General features: G+C 35.4%; 1 protein-coding gene across 2 annotated transcripts in view; it reads right to left on the bottom strand.

Moving 5' to 3' along the window:
* The window catches only part of LOC106869164 (A.superbus venom factor 1), a 168,614-nt gene that overhangs the window by 6,593 nt on the left and 141,171 nt on the right, over nucleotides 1-20,850 (bottom strand). For both annotated transcript variants that reach the window (XM_052976969.2, XM_089344804.1), the window contains 8 exons: nucleotides 20,265-20,404; nucleotides 17,649-17,714; nucleotides 15,805-15,892; nucleotides 14,813-14,881; nucleotides 11,921-12,026; nucleotides 8,210-8,293; nucleotides 4,542-4,622; nucleotides 536-610 (listed from right to left, as the gene is read on the bottom strand). In XM_052976969.2, the coding sequence (XP_052832929.2) occupies nucleotides 536-610; nucleotides 4,542-4,622; nucleotides 8,210-8,293; nucleotides 11,921-12,026; nucleotides 14,813-14,881; nucleotides 15,805-15,892; nucleotides 17,649-17,714; nucleotides 20,265-20,404 (709 nt within the window). The remainder of the gene's footprint in view (nucleotides 1-535; nucleotides 611-4,541; nucleotides 4,623-8,209; nucleotides 8,294-11,920; nucleotides 12,027-14,812; nucleotides 14,882-15,804; nucleotides 15,893-17,648; nucleotides 17,715-20,264; nucleotides 20,405-20,850) is intronic.

The following is a 20,850-nucleotide window of genomic DNA, read 5'->3' as shown; positions in this document are numbered from 1 at the left end:
GATTGAGAAATTTAAACAGACAAATTGTAGGCGTGGCCAATGCCAGTGCCGTGTGACTGGCACCCATGCTGGTGGCACGTTGAAAGCACCATTCAAACATTGAGCCTCATGGAGATAGTGACAGGTGACTGAGACCTTTGGTGATATACTGTGCTTAAGAAGACCTGTCAAGCCAAGTGAGATCGTAGTCATGGCCAATGCCAGTGTCACGTAACTGGCATCTGTGCTAGTGGCATGTAAAAAGCACCCACTACACTCATGGAGTCGTTGGCATTAGGAAGGGAATCCAGTCAAAGAAACCATGCCAAGTCAGATTGGAATCTGGTGCAGCTCCCCAGCTTACCAGTTCTATCAAACTGTCCAACCCATGCCAGCATGGAAAATGGATGTCAAATGATGACAATGATGAACTACAGGACTTTAAAAGTGGATGGGCACGTGTGTGCATGTGTGTCTGTGTATAGCTATTAATGGTTAAATCTGTTTCTTTGTAATCAAAATAAAATTACGAATTAATTACAAAATAAATTCTTACCTATAAATAACTCTGTGATGTTTGCTGTATATGTTTTAGAATCAGAATCATATGACAACACTGTGATGAATGCCACTGTAACAAACAATAATAATAATAATAATAATATTAATGATGATGATGATGATGATGATGATGATGATGATGATGATGATGATGATGATGATGATGATGATAACAACAACAATAATAATAACAATAACAACAACAACAACAACAACAACAACAACAACAACAACAACAATAATAATAATAAATGCCCTACTGAAATACCAGGCAGTGGCTCTCATGGCTTCTGATCTTAACTGATTGGAAATGCTATCATGTACATTGTTTTGTCTTGGTATAAAAGATAAGCTACAGTAAATATTCTGCTCAATACCACAGATTTGCATGCCAGTTGCTTGACCTTAACCAGTTGAGCATGTCCCTTAGTGGCTGACAATATGTGCATCTCTGATCATGAGAAGAAGTAGTTGGGGAGCATCATAATCATGTGTTGAGAGAAATTCTTTGGGATTTGAATAATTCACTTCCGGAAACATGGGTGTTTCGTTCATCATCCTTAAGCAAACCTTATTCGGGGAACTTTTGAGCAGGATGGGTTATTCAACCTGAAGAAACTTCTAACTGGGCCCCACCTGCAAGATCATGCACTGTTTATCTTGATATGAGATTACCATGTCACACAGAAGTGGTTGAGATGTATGTCTGGTGTACCCTTATTAGACAGGTAGTCATGATGAGTATATTGGGCTTCGTATATTTGTACCCCAGTGTCACATTGATGGCATGTGCTGCTCTCTCACTCAATAATAATAATAATAATAATAATAATAATAATAATAATAGTTTGAATGATGGTAGGTTAAAGTGAGAGAACAACTGATGTGATAGGCCTGTTATCAAATGAACATGGAAACCTTTTTTTCAGATACTGAATAACATCACTCCTTCCCATGTTCCTTCCCACGTCCCTTTCCCAGTTTTCGGAGTTGGCACTCTCAATGTAGGCACATTGAAAGGTAAGTCTAGCAAGATTTTTGAGATACTTGAACAAAGGTGTGTTGATAGATGTTGCATCCAAGAGGTAAGGTAGAGAGGAGCTTCAGCCAGGTTCCTCACAGGTAAGACACAGGTATAAAATCTTCTGGGAAGGTAGCAGTGATAAGGTAGGTGACATGGGCATACTTCTTGCAGAGAAGTGGGTGGATAAGGTCATAGAGGTAGCCAGAATAGGTGATAGAGTGCTTAAGTTTAGGCTAGTCTTACAAAACAGTATAGTGACAATTATCTCTGCCTATGCCACTCAAGCAAGCCTACCAAATGAACAGAAGGACCACTTTTATGGTATTTTTCTGCAGGCTACCTCAAAGACAAGTGACAATGATCTCCTCTTCGTGGCTGGAGATTTCAATAGGCATGTCGGACAGCAGCCTGGTATCTTGCATGAGGGCCATGGATTTGGCTCCTGAAACAAAGAGGGAACAAGACTACTGAAGTTCTGTGACGCAAATCATCTTTTGATCTGTAACATGAACTTCAGAAAGCCAGCCTGTCACCTGATAACCTACCAATCAGGTGTCTGTACTAGCCAGATTGATTACATTCTTACTAAACAGCATGATATATGGTTGCTCCTAAATACAAAGACCCTCCCTGGTGAAGAATGTACCCCCTAGCATAGACTAGCCATTAGTGACTTTAGAATCCAGGCCAGAAGGATACCAAGAAGTAAACCAATTTGGGAGAGAAGGATTTGGAATCTTAAGGACCTTCCATATGGTCAGAGACTTAGGGACATCCTAAATGAGAAATTCAATGAAAAGGAGGAAGAGCTACAGACTTGTGACATAGAAGGCAACTGAGACCAAATCTGTGGCTGGTGCAAAGTCCCACTCAGACCTAGAGTAACGTGGGCTATCCTCAGCTGCATAAATAAATAGAATTTTTTAATCAGATGGACACATTAATATAATTTTACTCAAATTCTCTAATAGAGCAAGAAGAGGGAGAAAGTCCATGTTGTTATTAATGTGACTCAGAATATACTACACTTCTAAGAACTGTATGAAATTTGTTAGGGTCATAGCTTGTAAATGATTGTGGTTCACTTTTAATTTATTAGTCTTTTTTTATCAACTACCAAATCTAAGGCTAGAGGACAGTGTCTGTTTAGAATGGATAGATGGAGTTAGTTGACAGTTTATAGTTGGGTATGGTCATAAATATTGTCTGGATTTAGAAAATGTATAAGTAACTGTCTATAAAGGAGGCTGAGTAGGGGAAGACCCTAAATCAAGATGTTAATTACCAGTTAAAGGGGCAAAACGCTAATAAAACCTATGATGTTGATACAGAGGAAATTATCCTGGGATACAATGGATGATTGTATATAAACAATATTGTTATGTTGTATGAAGATAAAATTTAAGCTTACTAAAAATGTTATAACCAGAATAGATAAACTGTGTATATATACCAATTTTCAACATCAGAAAGGGAAGATTACATAGAATTAGTTTAATATTCATATCAGTACTTAATTATTTACTTATAGGGTGGTTTCTATAAAGATTGCTCTGAGTATTTACTTATGGAAAACTGGGGTGATAAATCATGCTATCTTTATAGTAGTTATAAGCTAAGAATCAATAAGTTGTACACAGATACATACACATATTTAACTATGTGCACAAATGCAATCTACTCTTCTAGACTTCTATTTTGATATATATATATATATATATATATATATATATATATATAGGAAAAGACTATGGTGTGTTTACCATAGTATTAATCACACGAGAATTTATTTAACAGGATTCAAAACACCATTTGTCCTGGACAGACTCTTATGTTTTAGTATGATTACACTTTTAAACAAGTATTCTTCACTGCAAGCTCTATTAATTAGGTCTACACCACTACCAGAGAGCTAGCAAAGAGATGCAGTAATACAAAGCACAAGTAGAGGGATAAAAAAGAAAACAGATACGAAAGTGGGGCAGCAGTAAGATGATCCTATGTAAGTTTAGAGTAAGAAATATGAAAATCATTAAAAAAAAAATAAAACACACAGACCCAGTAAACAATCAACTTAAGCCAAGAAATAACAGAAAAACTAGCTGACTAGAAAAAAATAATGAAGAAAATATGTTACAGATGACATGGAAAAAATAGGAGGTTATTCGATAATAAATACAAGAGTGTGTGTTTGTTGTTGCAGCAGCAGCAGCAGCAGCAGCAGCACACTGAAATAAGTGGGATAACAAAATAGCTGTGAGAATAAGATTAGGATGGGCAAAGTTCAGAGAGCTCCTACCCCTGCTGGCAACAAAGGGCCTCTCTCCCAGAGTGAAAGGTAGATTGTTTGATGCCTGTGTGCAAACAGCTATGCTGCATGGCAGTGAAATATGGGATAACAAAAAAATATATATATGTATATATATTCTGTTTAGTCAGCAATCAGTGATCTGCTTAAAATTATTGTAGGAAAACTTACAGAAAACTGTAAAAATAGAATCTTTTTTTTTTTGTTCAAATTTTGTGATTTTCAAGATCTCAAAATAAAATTAAGAGTATGTTAAAATTGGCTTCAAATTTTGGCACAAGACCAGCAGTTTCAGGGAAGATGCTAAGTTGATTGCATAGAGCCCAATGCTCAACTGCTACTTATTTTATCAAACCAGAAAGGATGAAAGGCAAAGTCAACATTGGCAGCATTTGAACTCACAATGTGAAGACGGATGAGGTGCCACTAAGTATTTTGCCTGGCATGCTAATGATTCTGCTAGCTTATCACCTTAAGGGTTTCTTTTATTTGTTTCAGTTATTTGACAGCGGCCATGCTGGAGCACCGCCTTTAGTCGTGCAAATCGACCCCAGGACTTATTCTTTGTAAGCCTAGTACTTATTCTATCGGTCGCTTTAGAAAAGAATATTCTTTTAACAGTTAATGAACCAGATCAGTCAAAGGAAAATAAAAGAAAGACTAACTCACCAGTTTGGTTTGCTTTACAAGCTAATTTCTCATAATACTTCATTTTATGTAATTCGTCATCTTCTGAGCAATTTACGCAGTCTGTTACAATAAAAGTAATATAATTTAACATGAAAAATACTTAAATTTACATTTATTAAAAAAAGCAACAAAAAATTCTCATAACTCTTCCAACTCCATAAGTACAACAGTGAGGACTGAAATCATCATATATGAGGTTGTATCAAAAGTTCCTCAAACTAGATCTGTAGCATGCCAACAGATGGCAGCACATGGTTGCGTGTGCAGTGAGAGCTAGCAGTGACTTTCAGGAGGCAGTGTGCCGAGTAATGTTACTGTGTTTACTTTGCAAGTTGTGAAATTTATGGTTTTGTGATCACATGTACGCTGTGGTCAGCGATTTTGACATAGACAGGAAGTTAGATCAATGCGAAATTTTGGGTTAAACTTGGGAAGTCTGCTACAGGGACATTGAGCATGCTTTGGCAAGCTTAGAGAAGTGAGTCAATAGGTTGTACGCAATGTTTCAAGTGACACAGAAGAATGTCCCTGCAAGAGCTATCACAAGCGTCACCCCAGCAAATGTGGTATTGTGCATCGAGAATTTGTCACCCAGGGCCAGACTGTCAATTGAGAGTTCTACTATGACGTCTTGAAGCATTTGAAGGACATTTGGCAAAAGTGACTGGATCTGTGGAGCATGAAGAATTGGATTCTTCACGATGACAAGGCACTCTGTCACCAAGCCCTTCTCACTTGTGAGTTTCTCACCAAAAACAATATGGTATCACTTCTGCACCTGCCCTATTCACCAGATTTAGCACCTGTGGACTTCCATCTCTTTCCAAGCATGACACAGAATATGACAAGGATGGCCCTTTGAAATACAGGTACTATCCATTTTTGCTAGCTGAGTGCACTGGAGGAATGTCAAATAAAGTGTCTTGCTCAAGAATACAACACACCACTGAGTATCGAACTCATGACCTTATGATGATGAGCTGCATGTCTTAACCACCTACCTATTCATCTTTACTATGTTTTTATGAGTATGTATGTGTGTATGTGTGTGTATAATATATATATATATATATATAAAATATCAAATGATTAATAACAGACGATGGATAATTGTCAGCTCATAATGCGTGCCTTGGATCAGCCCCTAGGCTCATAGGGTTGGTTTTCTCTGTATACACAACTGGAATATCCTATTTGATACTCACCAACCATAGGCCGGAATCACAGAGAGTATCCAATCCTACCTGGTGCATATCTTTTCAAGTACTTGATTCTATCTGAATCCCTATTTTACTATGTATATATATATATATATATATATATATATATATATATATATATATATAGTAAAATATATATCTATCACCATGATAGATCGGTAGCCACTACACATTCTTTATTTTCTCTCCTTGTTTCTTTCTGTGTTCCTTTGTGTGGAAGAGCGTAGGCTCAAAATGTTAAAGACTTTTTCACTTCCCAAGCATTATACTAATACATCTGTTTGTTGTCTACACCATCTGTCTTCGTCTTTTGATTTTTTGTGAATTCTCCCTATATATATCATCATCATCATCATCATCATCGTTTAACGTCCGCTTTCCATGCTAGCATGGGTTGGACGATTTGACTGAGGACTGGTGAAACCGGATGGCAACACCAGGCTCCAATCTAATTTGGCAGAGTTTCTACAGCTGGATGCCCTTCCTAACGCCAACCACTCAGAGAGTGTAGTGGGTGCTTTTACGTGTCACCCGCACGAAAATGGCCACGCTCGAAATGGTGTCTTTTATGTGCCACCCGCACAAGCCAGTCCAGGGGCACTGGCAACGATCTTACTTGGCTTGCCGGGTCTTCTCACGCACAGCACATTTCCAAAGGTCTCGGTCAGTAGTCATCGCCTCATCATATATATATATGTATATATATATATAATGGAGAAATTATACAAGATGTATAAATAGGTGATGAGTAAAGCACTGGTACAGTTTCAATTACCTGTTGTTATCCATAGATTTATTGCAGAAACTTTGTAGTGGCAGTTAGGGTAACAGTATTAATAAAATAGATGGAATGAGTAAAAGATTTTATTGGGTACAACACATGTTTTGACCTGTTTTGGGTCTCTTCAGGTACATCAATAAAAAGTCTCACTAGAGATTTCCTGTGTTGGCTTACGTACCGCAACATGTCCATAAAATTCGAGAATGCGTAAAAACAGAAAAATTGAAACACAAAAAATTCAAATATGAAATTCAAAAATTCAAATAGCATAGATAGATATGTGCACATATTTGTGTGTGTGTGTGTGTGTGTGTATGTACATATATATATAGATTCTTTTATTCTTTTACTTGTTTCAGTCATTTGATTGCAGTCATGCTGGAGCACCACCTTTAGTTGAGCAAATCGATGCCAGGACTTATTCTTTGTAAGCCTAGTACTTATTCTATTGGTCTCTTTTGCTGAACTGCTAAGTTACAGGGATGTAAACACACCAGCATCAGTTGTCAAGCGATGTTGTGGGACAAACACACACACACAATTATCTTCCTTTTCTTTCTGTTAACAGTTACAATAGCGAAGGCTCATTACATCATTTTCTCTAAACTAGAATGTATACTTTCCATATTCATATTTAAATTTTTTGCGTTTCAATAATTTTTCTGTTTTTATTCATTCTCAAATTTGATGGACATGTAGCGGTACGAAAGCCAACTCAAGAAATCTCTAGTGAGACTTTTTATTGATGTACCCAAAGAGACCAGGAACAGGTTGAAACATGTGTCACACCCAATAAAATCTTTTACTCATTCCATTTATTTTATTAATACTGTTATATATATATCATCGTCGTTTAACGTCCGCTTTCCATGCTAGCATGGGTTGGACAATTTGACTGAGGACTGGTGAAACCAGATGGCTACACCAGGCTCCAATCTGATTTGGCAGAGTTTCTACGGCTGGATGCCCTTCCTAACACCAACCACTCAGAGAGTGTAGTGGGTGCTTTTACGTGTCACCCGCACGAAGGCCAGTCAGGCGGTACTGGCAACGGCCACGCTCAAGATGGTGTATTTTATGTGCCACCTGCACAAGAGCCAGTCCAGGGGCACTGGCAACGATCTCGCTCGAAAATCCTACGAAGGCCAGTCAGGCGATACTGGCAATGGCCACGCTCAAAATGGTGTATTTTATGTGCCACCCACACAAGAGCCAGTCCAGGGGCACTGGCAACGATCTCGCTCGAAAATCCTACGAAGGCCAGTCAGGTGGTACTGGCAACAGCTACGCTCAAAATGGTGTATTTTATGTGCCACCTGCACAAGAGCCAGTCCAGGGGCACTGATAAAAGGAGCAAAAATACTGAACACGCAGCGTATTGCCAAAGATCTCAGTCATTTGTCATTGCCTCTGTGAGGCCCAACACCCAACAAGAATGCGGAAAATGAAACCAGTTGCCTAATATCATAACATATGTCCTTTGTCAATTGATGTGATTGTTTATTTTTAGAATGACATTGTATAGTAGGTGTGAGGAGCCAGATCTAGCCAGTTTGAACATAAAACAGGTAGAATATTTTGCCAGATATGGCTGGTTTAAATAAAATTATATAAAACCTTATAAGAAATATTAAAATCTTACTTACTTCCTGAACAAGTACACTGCAATTGCTTTGGGTCACAGAACAAATGTATTTCTTTCTTTGGATAAAGAATTGAACAGCTTTCATCTGAAAAGAACATTACGTGGTTTTATATATTATATATATAGTTTTCTGATTTAGGCACAAGGCCAGAAATTTTGAGGATAGGCGCTTTATCAATACAGTCAACCTCAGTAGTTGACTGGCAATTTATTTTGTTAATCTCAGAAGAATGAAAGGCAAAACTGACTAAGATGTGATTTGGACATAGAGCATAAAATACTGGATGAAACATTGCAAAACATACTGTCAGCTTGTCACCTTTATATATGAAATGTATTGAAGCTTATTTGCAATTGTAATTGTTATTATTGTTGTTGTGTAGTCCCAGATTATCTCTGATCAATTACTGCAGTAATCAGACATAAACATCATACTTTATTTTTCAGATATAATATATCTAATGGACTAGAGCAACATGAAACGAAGTGTTTTGCTCAAGAACACAATGGATTGCTTGGTTCAGGGACTGAAACAACAATCTTAGTTGTGAATTCAACACCCTAACCACTAAGCAACACACCTCCACTAGTGGTACTCATTTCGACAGCTGAGTGGACTGGAGTAATGTGAAATAAAGATTTTTGCTCATGAACACAACACATCACCCAGCCCAGGAATCGAAACCACAATCTTACAATCATCAGTCCAACACCGTAACCACTAAGCCATGTGCTTCCACTATATCTAGGATTACAGGTTCCAATTTATTATTGTTTTATAAACAGAATAGGGTGAGATTGGAAGAAGTTCTGACTGCCATGAGCAAAACACAAGTTTATGATTAGTTTTCACACTTTGGGAATGGTTACTTGTCACTTGAAGACCAAACCAACCTCATTCAGGACGACCATTGATCTCTCAAATGAACGAAAACATCACCAAAATTCATGGACTGATCTTGGAGGTTCATCGCTGAACAATTGACAAACTTGTTGCTATAACTAATGTCTCCTGGAGCCACCCCCAACGTATTTTGAGTGAGGAATTGTGAAGGAATAGAGTTGCAGCAAAATCTGTGTCTTGCTTGCTCATGGAAAATCAAAAGCAATCATGACTGAATGTTTGTCGTGAAGTGAAAGAATGGCTGGAAGTTGATCTGGACCTTTTTTCGAAGGTCATCATTGGTGACAAAATCTGATGCGCTGGCTATGACCTGGAAACAAAGCAGTAATCAAGTCAATGGAAGCATTCAATGTCACCAACCCCCCAAAAGTGCATCAAGTGAAGTCCATTGTTTCATTGATGCAAAAAGTATTGTCCACACAGTATTTGTTCCTCCTGGTCAAACTGTTAACCAAATGTTTTACTTGGCAGTTCTGAAGCATTTGTGAGACACGGCTAGACAAAAACCCCCCAACCACTGACAAAGTGGAGAGTGGTGGTTTCATCACGACAATGCACCTTTGCACACCACCTTGGGTGTGAGATGGTTTTTGACCCAAAATGACATGACCCCATTCACCCACCTTTCCTATTCACTCGATCTTGCTCCCTACAACTTTTTTGGGGTTCCACTGAATGAAAAAAGTCCTTACATATATATTTATGTGTGTGTGTGTGTGTGTGTGTGTGTGTGTATACATATATATATGTATATGTCTGTCATACCGGCCATGATGAAATACCACAAGGTATAGAAAATACGTATTCGCCTTTATATATTTTAATCCTTTATATTGAACACTCAATATTCCATATATTCAATAAGACATATTCCATATATTCAATAAGACATTCAATACTTTATTTCATTGTACCATCCATTTTTATATTATATATTGTATATTCCATATTCTATATCCCACATTAATTTTACAAGAATATAAATAAAACATAAAAAACAGACAGAATTGGAACTCTTTTAAACAAAATAATATATTCCTCTATACACAATCATACAAAACCCCTTTTTTTGTATTTATTTTTACTCACATATACATATATATACATATATACACACACACACACGCATATATATATATATACATACAATATGTTTCTTTCAGTTTCAGTCTATATAATTTGAAGGAGTGGAGCAGGTAAAATCCAGGCTACATATATTTCCTAGTTAGCAGATTCTCAGAAGTAATAATTGCTCAATGAGAGATACTCCACTAGCTATTCATCAGGCTGAAGATACCTTAGTCATATGAAGGTTACATTGTTTTTAAGAGATCCCAAGTTAACTCACTGGAAATATGATTTAAAATGTTTAGCTTATCGAACTTCAATATGGGAAAAGCCTACAACTTTCTATATCAATAGACTATTATTGTTCCTGAAAGTTAGTTTTTTTATCTACCACAGACTGCTTGAAGCTTACTAACTTCCTACACCTAGATCTGTGGATCTTACAATTACATATCACAGCATGGCTATGTGGTAAGATGCTTGCTTCCCAACCATGTGGTTCCAGGTTCAGTCCCACTGTGTGACACTTTGGGCAAGTGTTTTCTACTTTAGCCTCAGGCCAACCAAAGCCTTGTGAGTGGATTTGGTCGACAGAAACTGAAAGAAGCCATTGCATGTATGAATGTATGTATGTATGCATGTATATATATATATATATATATATATATATATATATATATATATATATATATATATATATATATATATAATTATGTGTTTGTGTCTGTGTTTGTCTCCCCCACCCCATTGCTTGACAACTGATGTTGGTGTGTTTATGTCCCCATAACTTAGCAGTTCGGCAAAACTTACTGATAGAATAAGTAGCAGGTTTAAAAAAGGTAAGTACTGGAGCTGATTTATTCGACTGAAAATTCGTCAAGGTTGTGCCCAAGTATCGCCGTAGTCTAATGATAGAAACAAATAAAAGATAAAGATAAATATATAAATAGTCTGGCTTTAAGGGAGTCCTCCATTGCACCAACATATTTCTGTGTGCCCTTTCATTGTTGTTGCTTTTGTGGCTGCAACTATTAGATACCACCTCTGCTTCATAGATCATGGTGTTGCATCAACTGTCTACTGGGCACTCATTGTTAACCCCTACACATGTATCCTGCTCCAGTGTGGTGTTGTGGGATGTTCACTCATATCTTTTTTACACTAGGTGCACAGCTGAATGAGACCCTTTCGAATAATTTCTTATACTTGTGGGACTGCATGAAATGCTTATCTACTAATCTCAGGGAAACCTCTCCCATTCATTGAGTGAGAAAAGTAGGACTAACCAATGGATCTTATGGTGGTGCTTTCTTTTATGGATGTTAAGTTCCGGTATATAGGTGATGCATTCCTTAAACCAGCCAACTGTTTGAGCCTCATTGTAATAGGGGACCATTGCATCAAGAATATCTTGATTGAGGGATAGTTTCAAATGGCACAGCATTGAATGGCTGAGGATCCATGAGTAAAATAGGAAATAAAGGGGTCCCTCGGTTAAAAAATGGTTGAGAACTACTGCTATAGAGCCTGGTGCACTGATTTGCACAAAGGCTTATAATACTGCTAAGATGACCCAGGATGAACAGCTACATGCAGGACATAAGCATAAACATGAATACAAACACAGACATACACCAATTCTGTCAAGCTATTGTCTACAGAATAGAAACATATTAAGAAGTGTTCCACAAGTAACTAACTTCAAGAGAAGTAAAAAAAAAAAGCACTAATTTCACTTACGTATTTTATTCAGTTCATAAATTTGAATAGGTGATTGGTATAATACACTTTCTTGCCGCCCTTGGAAGATCAATATATGAAAAGAGAAGGTGCTGTTGCTTGGAATCTGAAATTCATTATATATAAATATGGATAGTAAATCAAATTGATACGCTTGTCAATGTTATCTAGTGGTTGTCTTTTGAGATGTGACATCGACCATCGTTTGTTACTGAAAGAACACTGATTCACACATACAAACATTCACATACTTCCCTTGTACATGCAGACACATATACACATATACTCACACAGAGTTGAAATGCTGTTTGATTTTTCTTTTCAGTGCTGAATGTTCACCATCCCACTTCCATTGCACATGCACACGCACACACACACACACACACACACAGACATTCACATACCTCTCCATTACATACACACACATATACTTACACAGAGTTGAAATGCTCCCACTACCAGTTTGCCACCACCCCTTCCTTCCTTCTTTATTCATCTATCACCCCTTCCTTTCTCATTCATATGTTGTGATGGAGAAAGAACACAAGAGCATTATTATAGTACATTATTACATCTATAATACAGGTTTCAAATTTTATAACAAGGCCAGCAATTTTGGGGAAGGGGGTACTCAATTACATTAACCCCAGTGTTTAACTGGTACTTATTTTATTGACTTCAAAAGGATAAAAGGCAAAGTTGACCCCTGTGGCATTTGAACTCAGAGCATAAAGTTGGAAGAAATTCCACTCAGCATTTTGCCCAGAGTGTTGATGATTCTGCCAGCTTTGCATGTTTGTTGTATTTATAATACTGAGAAGACCCATCAAGCCAAGTGAAGCCATAGTCATGGCTGATACTGGTGTCACATAACAGGCACCTGTGCTGGTGACATGTAAAAAGCACCCTTCAAACGTTGGGCCTCTCAGAGGTGATAAGTGAGCAACACTTTTGATGATATGCCATGATTGAGAAGACTCATCAAGCCAAGTGAAATCATAGTTGTGGCCGATGCTGGTGCCACATAACATCCACCTGTGCCAGTGGAGCATAAAAAGTACCCTTCATACATTGAGTCTCATGCAGATGATAAGTGACCAAGATCTTAGGCAATATGCCATGCTTGAGAAGACTTGTCAAGTCAAGTGAAATCATAGTTGTGGCCAATGCCAATGTCATGTAACTGGCACATAAAAAGCACCCATTACACTCTTGGAGTGGTTGGTATTTGGAAGGGCATCCAGCTGTAGAAACCATGCCAAATCAGATTGGAACCTGGTGCAGCTTTCCAACTTACCTGTTTCAGTCAAACCGTCTAACCCATGCCAGCATGGACAACAGACATTAAATGATGATGATGATGATGATGATGATGATGATGATGATGATGATGATGATGATGATGAAAATACAGCACAAGACCTCAAATTTTAGGAATGTGTGCAGTCCATTAAATCGACTCAAAAGTTTCAGCGAATACTTTATTTCACCAGCACCTACCTCCAAAAGGATAAAATGTAAACTTAATTTTGAACTCACGATGTATAGGGATGCAATTAAATACTGCAAGATATTTTGTCTGACAATCCAATAACCTCCTCCTCCTCGTCATCATCATCATCACCACCACCACCACCACCACCATCGTTTTCATTATACTTATCATCGCCATCATTATTTAACATTTGAATTCCATATTAGCATGGGTTGGCCTATTTATATATAATATTAGTTTTAAATTTTGGCACAAGACCAGCTATTCATATATGATATTTACTAATTTGAATAGTTTTGGTTACCATTTTTGTGAATTGATATTTATTTGAAGAAATTTATGTTGATATTTACTTACAGTAACAGTGCTACATAATGTTGGTAAAATACCACAAATTATGATTATTAGATTAACTTGTCTACAACTTCATTAAGAATTTTTCATTAATGTAAGACTATTTATATTAATGTAAGACTGAAAGGCAAAGTTGACTAAAATGTCATTTGAATATGAGCCTGAAAAAATATAAACGAATATCATGTGAGCTTAAGTCTAGTCATTTTTTTATTTCTACCAAACCAGTGTCATTCTATATGGAGTAATTGAGCAAGACACTTTACTTCATATTGCTCCAGTTTACTCAACTGTAGAAATGAGTTGCAACATCACTGGTGCCAAGCTGTATCGGCCTTTGCCTTTCCCTTGCATAACATCAGTGGCATGGAGAGAGGAGGCTGCTGGACTTGTGCCTCAGAAGGGAATTTTCTAGGTGCAATCCCATAGTCATTCATTTTTTTTAATATTCATTTATAACGCAGGCTCAAGCTTGTAAATGGCACTTGTGCTGGTGACATGTAAAAGCACCCATTACACTCTTGGAGAGGTTGCTGTTAGGAAGGGCATCCAGCCACAAAAACCATGCCAGATCAGACTGGAACCTGATGCAGCTTACCAGTCAGTCAAACGGTCTAATCCATGCCAGCATGGAAAGCAGACATTAAATGATGATGATGATGATTATATATATATTATATATATGAGTATATATGTGCATGTGTATGTATACATATATATGTGTGTGTATGTACATATACATATATAAGACACAGTTCGTATAGTTTCTGTTTACTAATTCTCAAACAAAAAGAATTGGTTAACCTGATGCCATAGCTGGAAACATTTGCCATCATGCTGTCCAGTGACAATGAACTTTAAATTCTAAGCTGCATTGTTACAAAGAGAACTACATAACTACACATCTATACTTGGACCTATTAATTTGTTGATGTAATAGTTTAGATGGAAAGCGCACTCTATTGACAAACCAATTAAACTCATTCAAGAAAGATAACTTATATATAGCATGTAGTTAAAATTTTCACAGCAGCAATACTTACACTCTCAAAGATTAACGTTAATGTAGATTTTCCATTTAATTTAAAATGTTTCAAGTTATTGGCTGACAGCTGAAATAAAGAAATATCATTTTATTATATGAAGAACTGAGGTATTGTTATATCATACATGATAGTATAATAGTATATGATAAATAATTTCAGTCAAATGATATTATAAAGAAATTTGTGATACTGAATTCAGTTAGCAATGAAAAACTAACAGGGTATTAAGGTAGAAAAATCACCCCAGCTTGCAATGTATTAAATTTACTCCTTCTTTATAATAGATACATCATAGATTTCTATAGAGACATTATTTTAAAGTCTACTACTTTGTGATTTGCTAAATTGCTACATGGATATGTATATAATTGTTATCACTAATGTTCTTAAATGGAATATTAAGAATCTATCTCCAATAATATAAGTATATAAAAATGAAATGCTAAAATATATCAAAACACAGAAATATGGCAGCAGCAGGTGAAATCGCCCAGCAGTATATGAAGCCAGTGGATACATGCTACTGACGAAGCTTGGGAAAACAGCAATCTGGATTTAACAATGGCACCACCACTGCTGAGTGATTTTCAGCAACTGCTGATTTATTTCTGTGTTTTGAAACACTGTACAGTTGTAAGAGATGCTTTCTCAAGATGAATACCATAGTTTGTAAGGCTTTCAACAGTATATATGCTCAAAGTCTGACATACAGACCATTAATGTGAATTAATACTGCTTTCCTTATTAATAACAAATTTTTGAAGAGTATATTTTTATTAAATTCTATTACAATACATTTTATCTTGCTGAACCCTAGAATTTTTTTAAAGAACTCCAGAGTTTCTCAGAACACACTTCAGGAAGCATTGCTCTTATGTACCTGTCTGTGGAGATCATACTTACTGGGGAACAATGAGAGAATAAAAGAGATTCAAGAAGCTGAGAAAGATGAATGTTTAAGACTTGATAGAATATTTTTGCAATACTACCTTTTTAAAAAATTCCTCTTTAACATAATATCCTTTCAAAATACCAACATTTATAACTGTTAAAGATGAGTTTTGGGATCTAAGATACCTGGAATAAATAAAGAAAATGAACTAATAAACAAAAGTAAATCTGATATATATTTATGACAATATATATTTCACCCATTCCTCTGAAAGGTGAAGTTGTTCTCCAATGACAAAATACAGTAGTGGTTAGCATATTCATGTCAGAATCTGTCAGAAAGTATTAAGAATGTTACTGCTTTGATTCTCACTGTTGACTGTACACATGATGTTTGTTATTGGTTGGTACATATTAACACACATCTTCAAATGATTTATTTACTGAAGTTATAACCAAGAACCACAGACTCTTGCTTAGATTCAGTGCTCTGGGGTAGCTTTGGTTGAAGGGACACGAGGATGTTGAAACACAGGGTGGCCCATAGTCCTCCTTATGCTAATGAATTAAGAGTTTTGTGAACACACATTCATTTTAAAGAAGTTGTTCTACAATGACAAAATACAGCAGCGATTAGCATATAATGATAAAAGTTGGCAGGTTCTAAGACATATAATGTTATACTGAAATTATGATAATCTAGGACAGCTATAACTGCTTCTCCAAAAAAATAAAAACAGTCTCAAAACTTCTAGAATGCACCTTATATAAATATATATTTCTACAACAGGTTTCTTTCAGTTTCCTATTTCTTTACTACCCACAAGGGGCTACACACAGAGGGGACAAACAAGGACAGACAAATGGATTAAGTCGATTATATTGACCCCAGTGCGTAACTGGTACTTATTTAAGCGACCCCGAAAGGATGAAAGGCAAAGTCAACCTCAGTGAAAGTTGAACTCAGAACGTAGCAGCAGACAAAATACCGCTAAGCATTTCACCTGGCATGCTAACGTTTTTGCCAGCTCACCGCCTTTTTCTTTCAGTTTCTGCCTAACAAATTTACTCACAAAGCTTTGGTTATATTAGAAAACACTTGCTCAAGTGGCATGCAGTGAAACTGAACCCAATACGATGTGATTGGGAAGTAATCTTCTTATCTACAGACACACACACATGTTGTAGTGTAGGAACTGTGGCTATTTATACAGTAGTGTGAGATCTTGAGGTAGATGTATATTAGTGTAAGACAATGGTTCTCAACTGGGGTTCATATGGCCCGAGGGTCCATATAACATTTTTTAGAGTCCATGCAACAAAATAGTAAATTGGGGATCCACAATAGTGTTTTAAGGACCTCTTTAAAAAATTTGCTTTAGATGTATGTATTGGTATGAATTGCAAGAAACAGCTAGGTTTCTTTCTCTAACATTTTACATGATTTCAACCTACACAAGTTAATGTATGAAAAACAAAAAAGGAATTTTGAAAGAGGTTTCTATAGAACTAGTTTTTAATCATCAAATGGTTATAGGGTTCCATCAGAATAAAATAAGAATCAAAGAGATCCATAGATAAAAAATGGTTTAGAACCATTAGTGTAAGAGTTGGGGTAGATATGCTACAGTGTCCACATATGAGTAGCCATTTGGTATCGTAGGATGTAGGCAGGATAAGGGGGTGGGGGTGGATGCATAACATTTTTTATCGTTTACTTGTTTCAGTCATTAGACTGCGACCATGCTGGGGCACCGTCTTGAAGAATTTTTTTAAAGATAGGACAAATAATGTTTACTAAAAAAAGGCATTACCACAAAAGTTTAGAAAAGTAATAAGGGTATAAGAAAATATAAGTTATAAAAGGGAAATCATATTTTAAAATAAAAAAATGAGATTTAGTGATATTATAAATAAACTAATTAAATATCAAAGCACAAACCTAACAGATATTTCAAAACAGTTAGTATATCCCCTCACAGGTTTCAAAGAATTACAGGGATGGTCACTGAAAATAACAAAAACATATAAGATTATTTAAATACAAATATATACATATATATAATATATGCATATATAATATAATATAATGTGTGTATGCGTGTGTGTGTGTGTGTGTGTGTGTGTGTGTATACATATATCATTCTAAACAGTATGATTTGGCTATATGCAACTTAAAGTTTCACAGGCCTTTAGCAGAAGCCAGTCTCTTCCAGGCTTTAGATTAGTGATATATATATATATATATATATATATATATATATATATATACTTCATTTTTGTATCAAAGCTACCATTGATTTCATGTTAAGAAAATATCTTAGCAATTCTTCAAGCTGATCACATAGAGAAATTGATGTTCATCTCAGTTTTGGATTAAAACACCAATTCTTCTATGTAATCAGCTTCAGGATTGTTTAAGATATTTTCTTAACATGAAACCAATGGTAGCCCTAATTCGCAATGAATTTTTAGCCACCAATGCAGTGTTGACTACTCATTCTCATTGTTTGACATTTACACACATATATCTGTATATAATCATTCAAAAGAAAATTAACAAAATGGAGATAAAGCATTTAATAAAAATTTATTATCTGCAAATGTCCAACATATTCTCTTACAGTTGTTTCAATTAAGCTTAAAGATTAAAATAGCAATTATTAAATCATTATATTCGGCAAAATCTTATCAGTGGGTAGAAAAGATATACTGTTAGGTTATTAGGCGTTGTGTTTACAAATCATCTCAGCAGACTGATATTATTTTATGGCTTATATTGGTATAAATCTGGGCCAGGGGGTCATAGTTTGTTTTAGTGGGTAATGGATAATATGTGAATATAATCAGGGTAATAATTGGTAAATAAATAAATAAAGGTTAGGTAATGAGTTACAGTAAATAATATTATTATATGGATGAGGGAATAAATAAATACTTTTGTGATTTGTTTATAGAACTGAGGGACATTTATATGAAATAATAAATAAACATATATTAACACAAGTCAAAAAACATTCATCTTTTAATACAGTGCATATATATATATATATATATATATATATATATATATATATATATATATATATATGTATATAGATGTAAATATAATATGTGACAATTATTCGGTAGCCATGATAAAACTCTGAGTTTTGGATATCGGGGCGGAAACCCATCTCTTCAATTATCGGGCCATCGAAAAAAATGCTATGAAAATGACTGTTAAACAAAGGGAAATTACTGTCTGATTGACCGTTATTAAGACAAAAGAGCTATTAGAATGACCGCTAAGTAAGGGGAGGGAGTAAAGGTAAGGGAGTAAAAATGTTCATAGCATTTTTTTGATGGCCCGATAACTGAGGAGACATCGGTGTGGATCTCCGCCTCGACATCTGAAACTCGGAGTTTTATCATGGCTACAGAATAATTGTCACATATTATATTTACAAGTAAATTCCTCTATTTACATAATATCGAGGTCTCTTTCATTCTTTTGTTGGCTTGCCATTTCTATCAATATATATATATATATATATATATATATATATACATACACACATATACATACATACATATTCATAGATATACACATCTATGTAACTATATGCATGTATGTAAATATACATACACATATACACGCATAGAACACATAAACAAGCAATGGATAGAAATATGTATGTACAAAGTACTCTCACATGAAGATATGTATATGAGCATATATTCACGTGAATGAATGCATGTAAATACCCACATAAATATGTATATACATATACACACATATGTATATATATATATATATATATATATATATATATATATATATAGAGAGAGAGAGAGAGAGAGAGAGAGAGAGAGAGAGAGAGAGAGATAAAGAGAGAGAAAGAATGAGATAACAGAGAGGATCAAGAGAATCTCTATATAGAAAACACTTAGTAGCACTCAAATGATTTGAACTCACACTCCAAAATCTTTACTGAGGATCAAGTGAGCAGGGTAATGAGTGGCTATAAGGAGAATCCAATTGCACAGATATGGAGACAATGATGCAAATAAACTTCTTCAGTTTCATATACACAATACATAGGCAGCTTTAAATGTAAATTACGAAAAGGCAAAGACTGAAAATTTTTAGATAATTAATATTCAAGTATAAATATATATATATATATATATATATATATATTTATATTTAATAGATCAAACATATTCAGATTACATAGACTTGAAGAATTAGAGTGGAGAAGATATGATGTTACAAGTCCAACAGCTGTTTCTGGAGGCTCAGAGTTGCTTCATAATATTGCCAGATGTAGTACACTAAAAATTTGCAACCAGTAATGGGAGCAAATAGACACTGGAAAAAATTACACCTCCTTCATGATGGAAAGATAAGAATCTAACCAATGAGAACTTTCGGTCTTTGCTTTTTCTTTATTTACATGTACACACACACACACACACGTGCACACACACACACACACACACACACACACACAGCAGACAGCAGACAAAACCTTCATTATGTTATTTTCTAATAGAATCTAAAAATATTACTTACGAATTTTTGCTTTCATATCGTGCAACTAGCCTACTGCTAATTTCAAAATAGCATTTCTCTTCATTTGCATTTTTAGTAAACAGAGGAACGTCAGAGCCAAGCCCTAGTGAAGTGATAGAGTTTTGATCGTCTTCTGAAAGCTGAAAATGTTTCAATTCTTCAATAATTTGTATAAGATCGATTTACAATTCAAGATATTATAAATAATGGCTTCTAACACAGACACAAATCAACAGATTGAACTGATCATATAGATCAAACTCTTGTACATGACCGGTATTTACTTCCTCTTGAAGAACATAAAATGTAAGTTAACCTTAATGTCAGTTCGATTCAGAACATAGAGGCTTCTACCCTATTAATATATGGTATTTCGTCCAAGGCTTTACTCATACCGCCGATCCGTTTTTTTAAGGTATGATAATCCCCATCTATATATCATATTAAATGTATACACACCATTAAAATGTATGATGTTGTGGAATTGTATGTATGTATATATGTATACATAAATACAAATATAATTTATATACATGTGTGTGTGTGTGTGTATAATATATGTGTATGCATATGTATATATATGTAT

This window comes from Octopus bimaculoides, chromosome 2 (genome assembly GCF_046866305.1).
Source record: "Octopus bimaculoides isolate indiv1 chromosome 2, ASM4686630v1, whole genome shotgun sequence".
Classification (NCBI taxonomy): domain Eukaryota; kingdom Metazoa; phylum Mollusca; class Cephalopoda; order Octopoda; family Octopodidae; genus Octopus; species Octopus bimaculoides.
The sequence above is the reverse complement of the archived record's forward strand: the minus strand, read 5'-3'. Positions and strand labels throughout refer to the sequence as shown.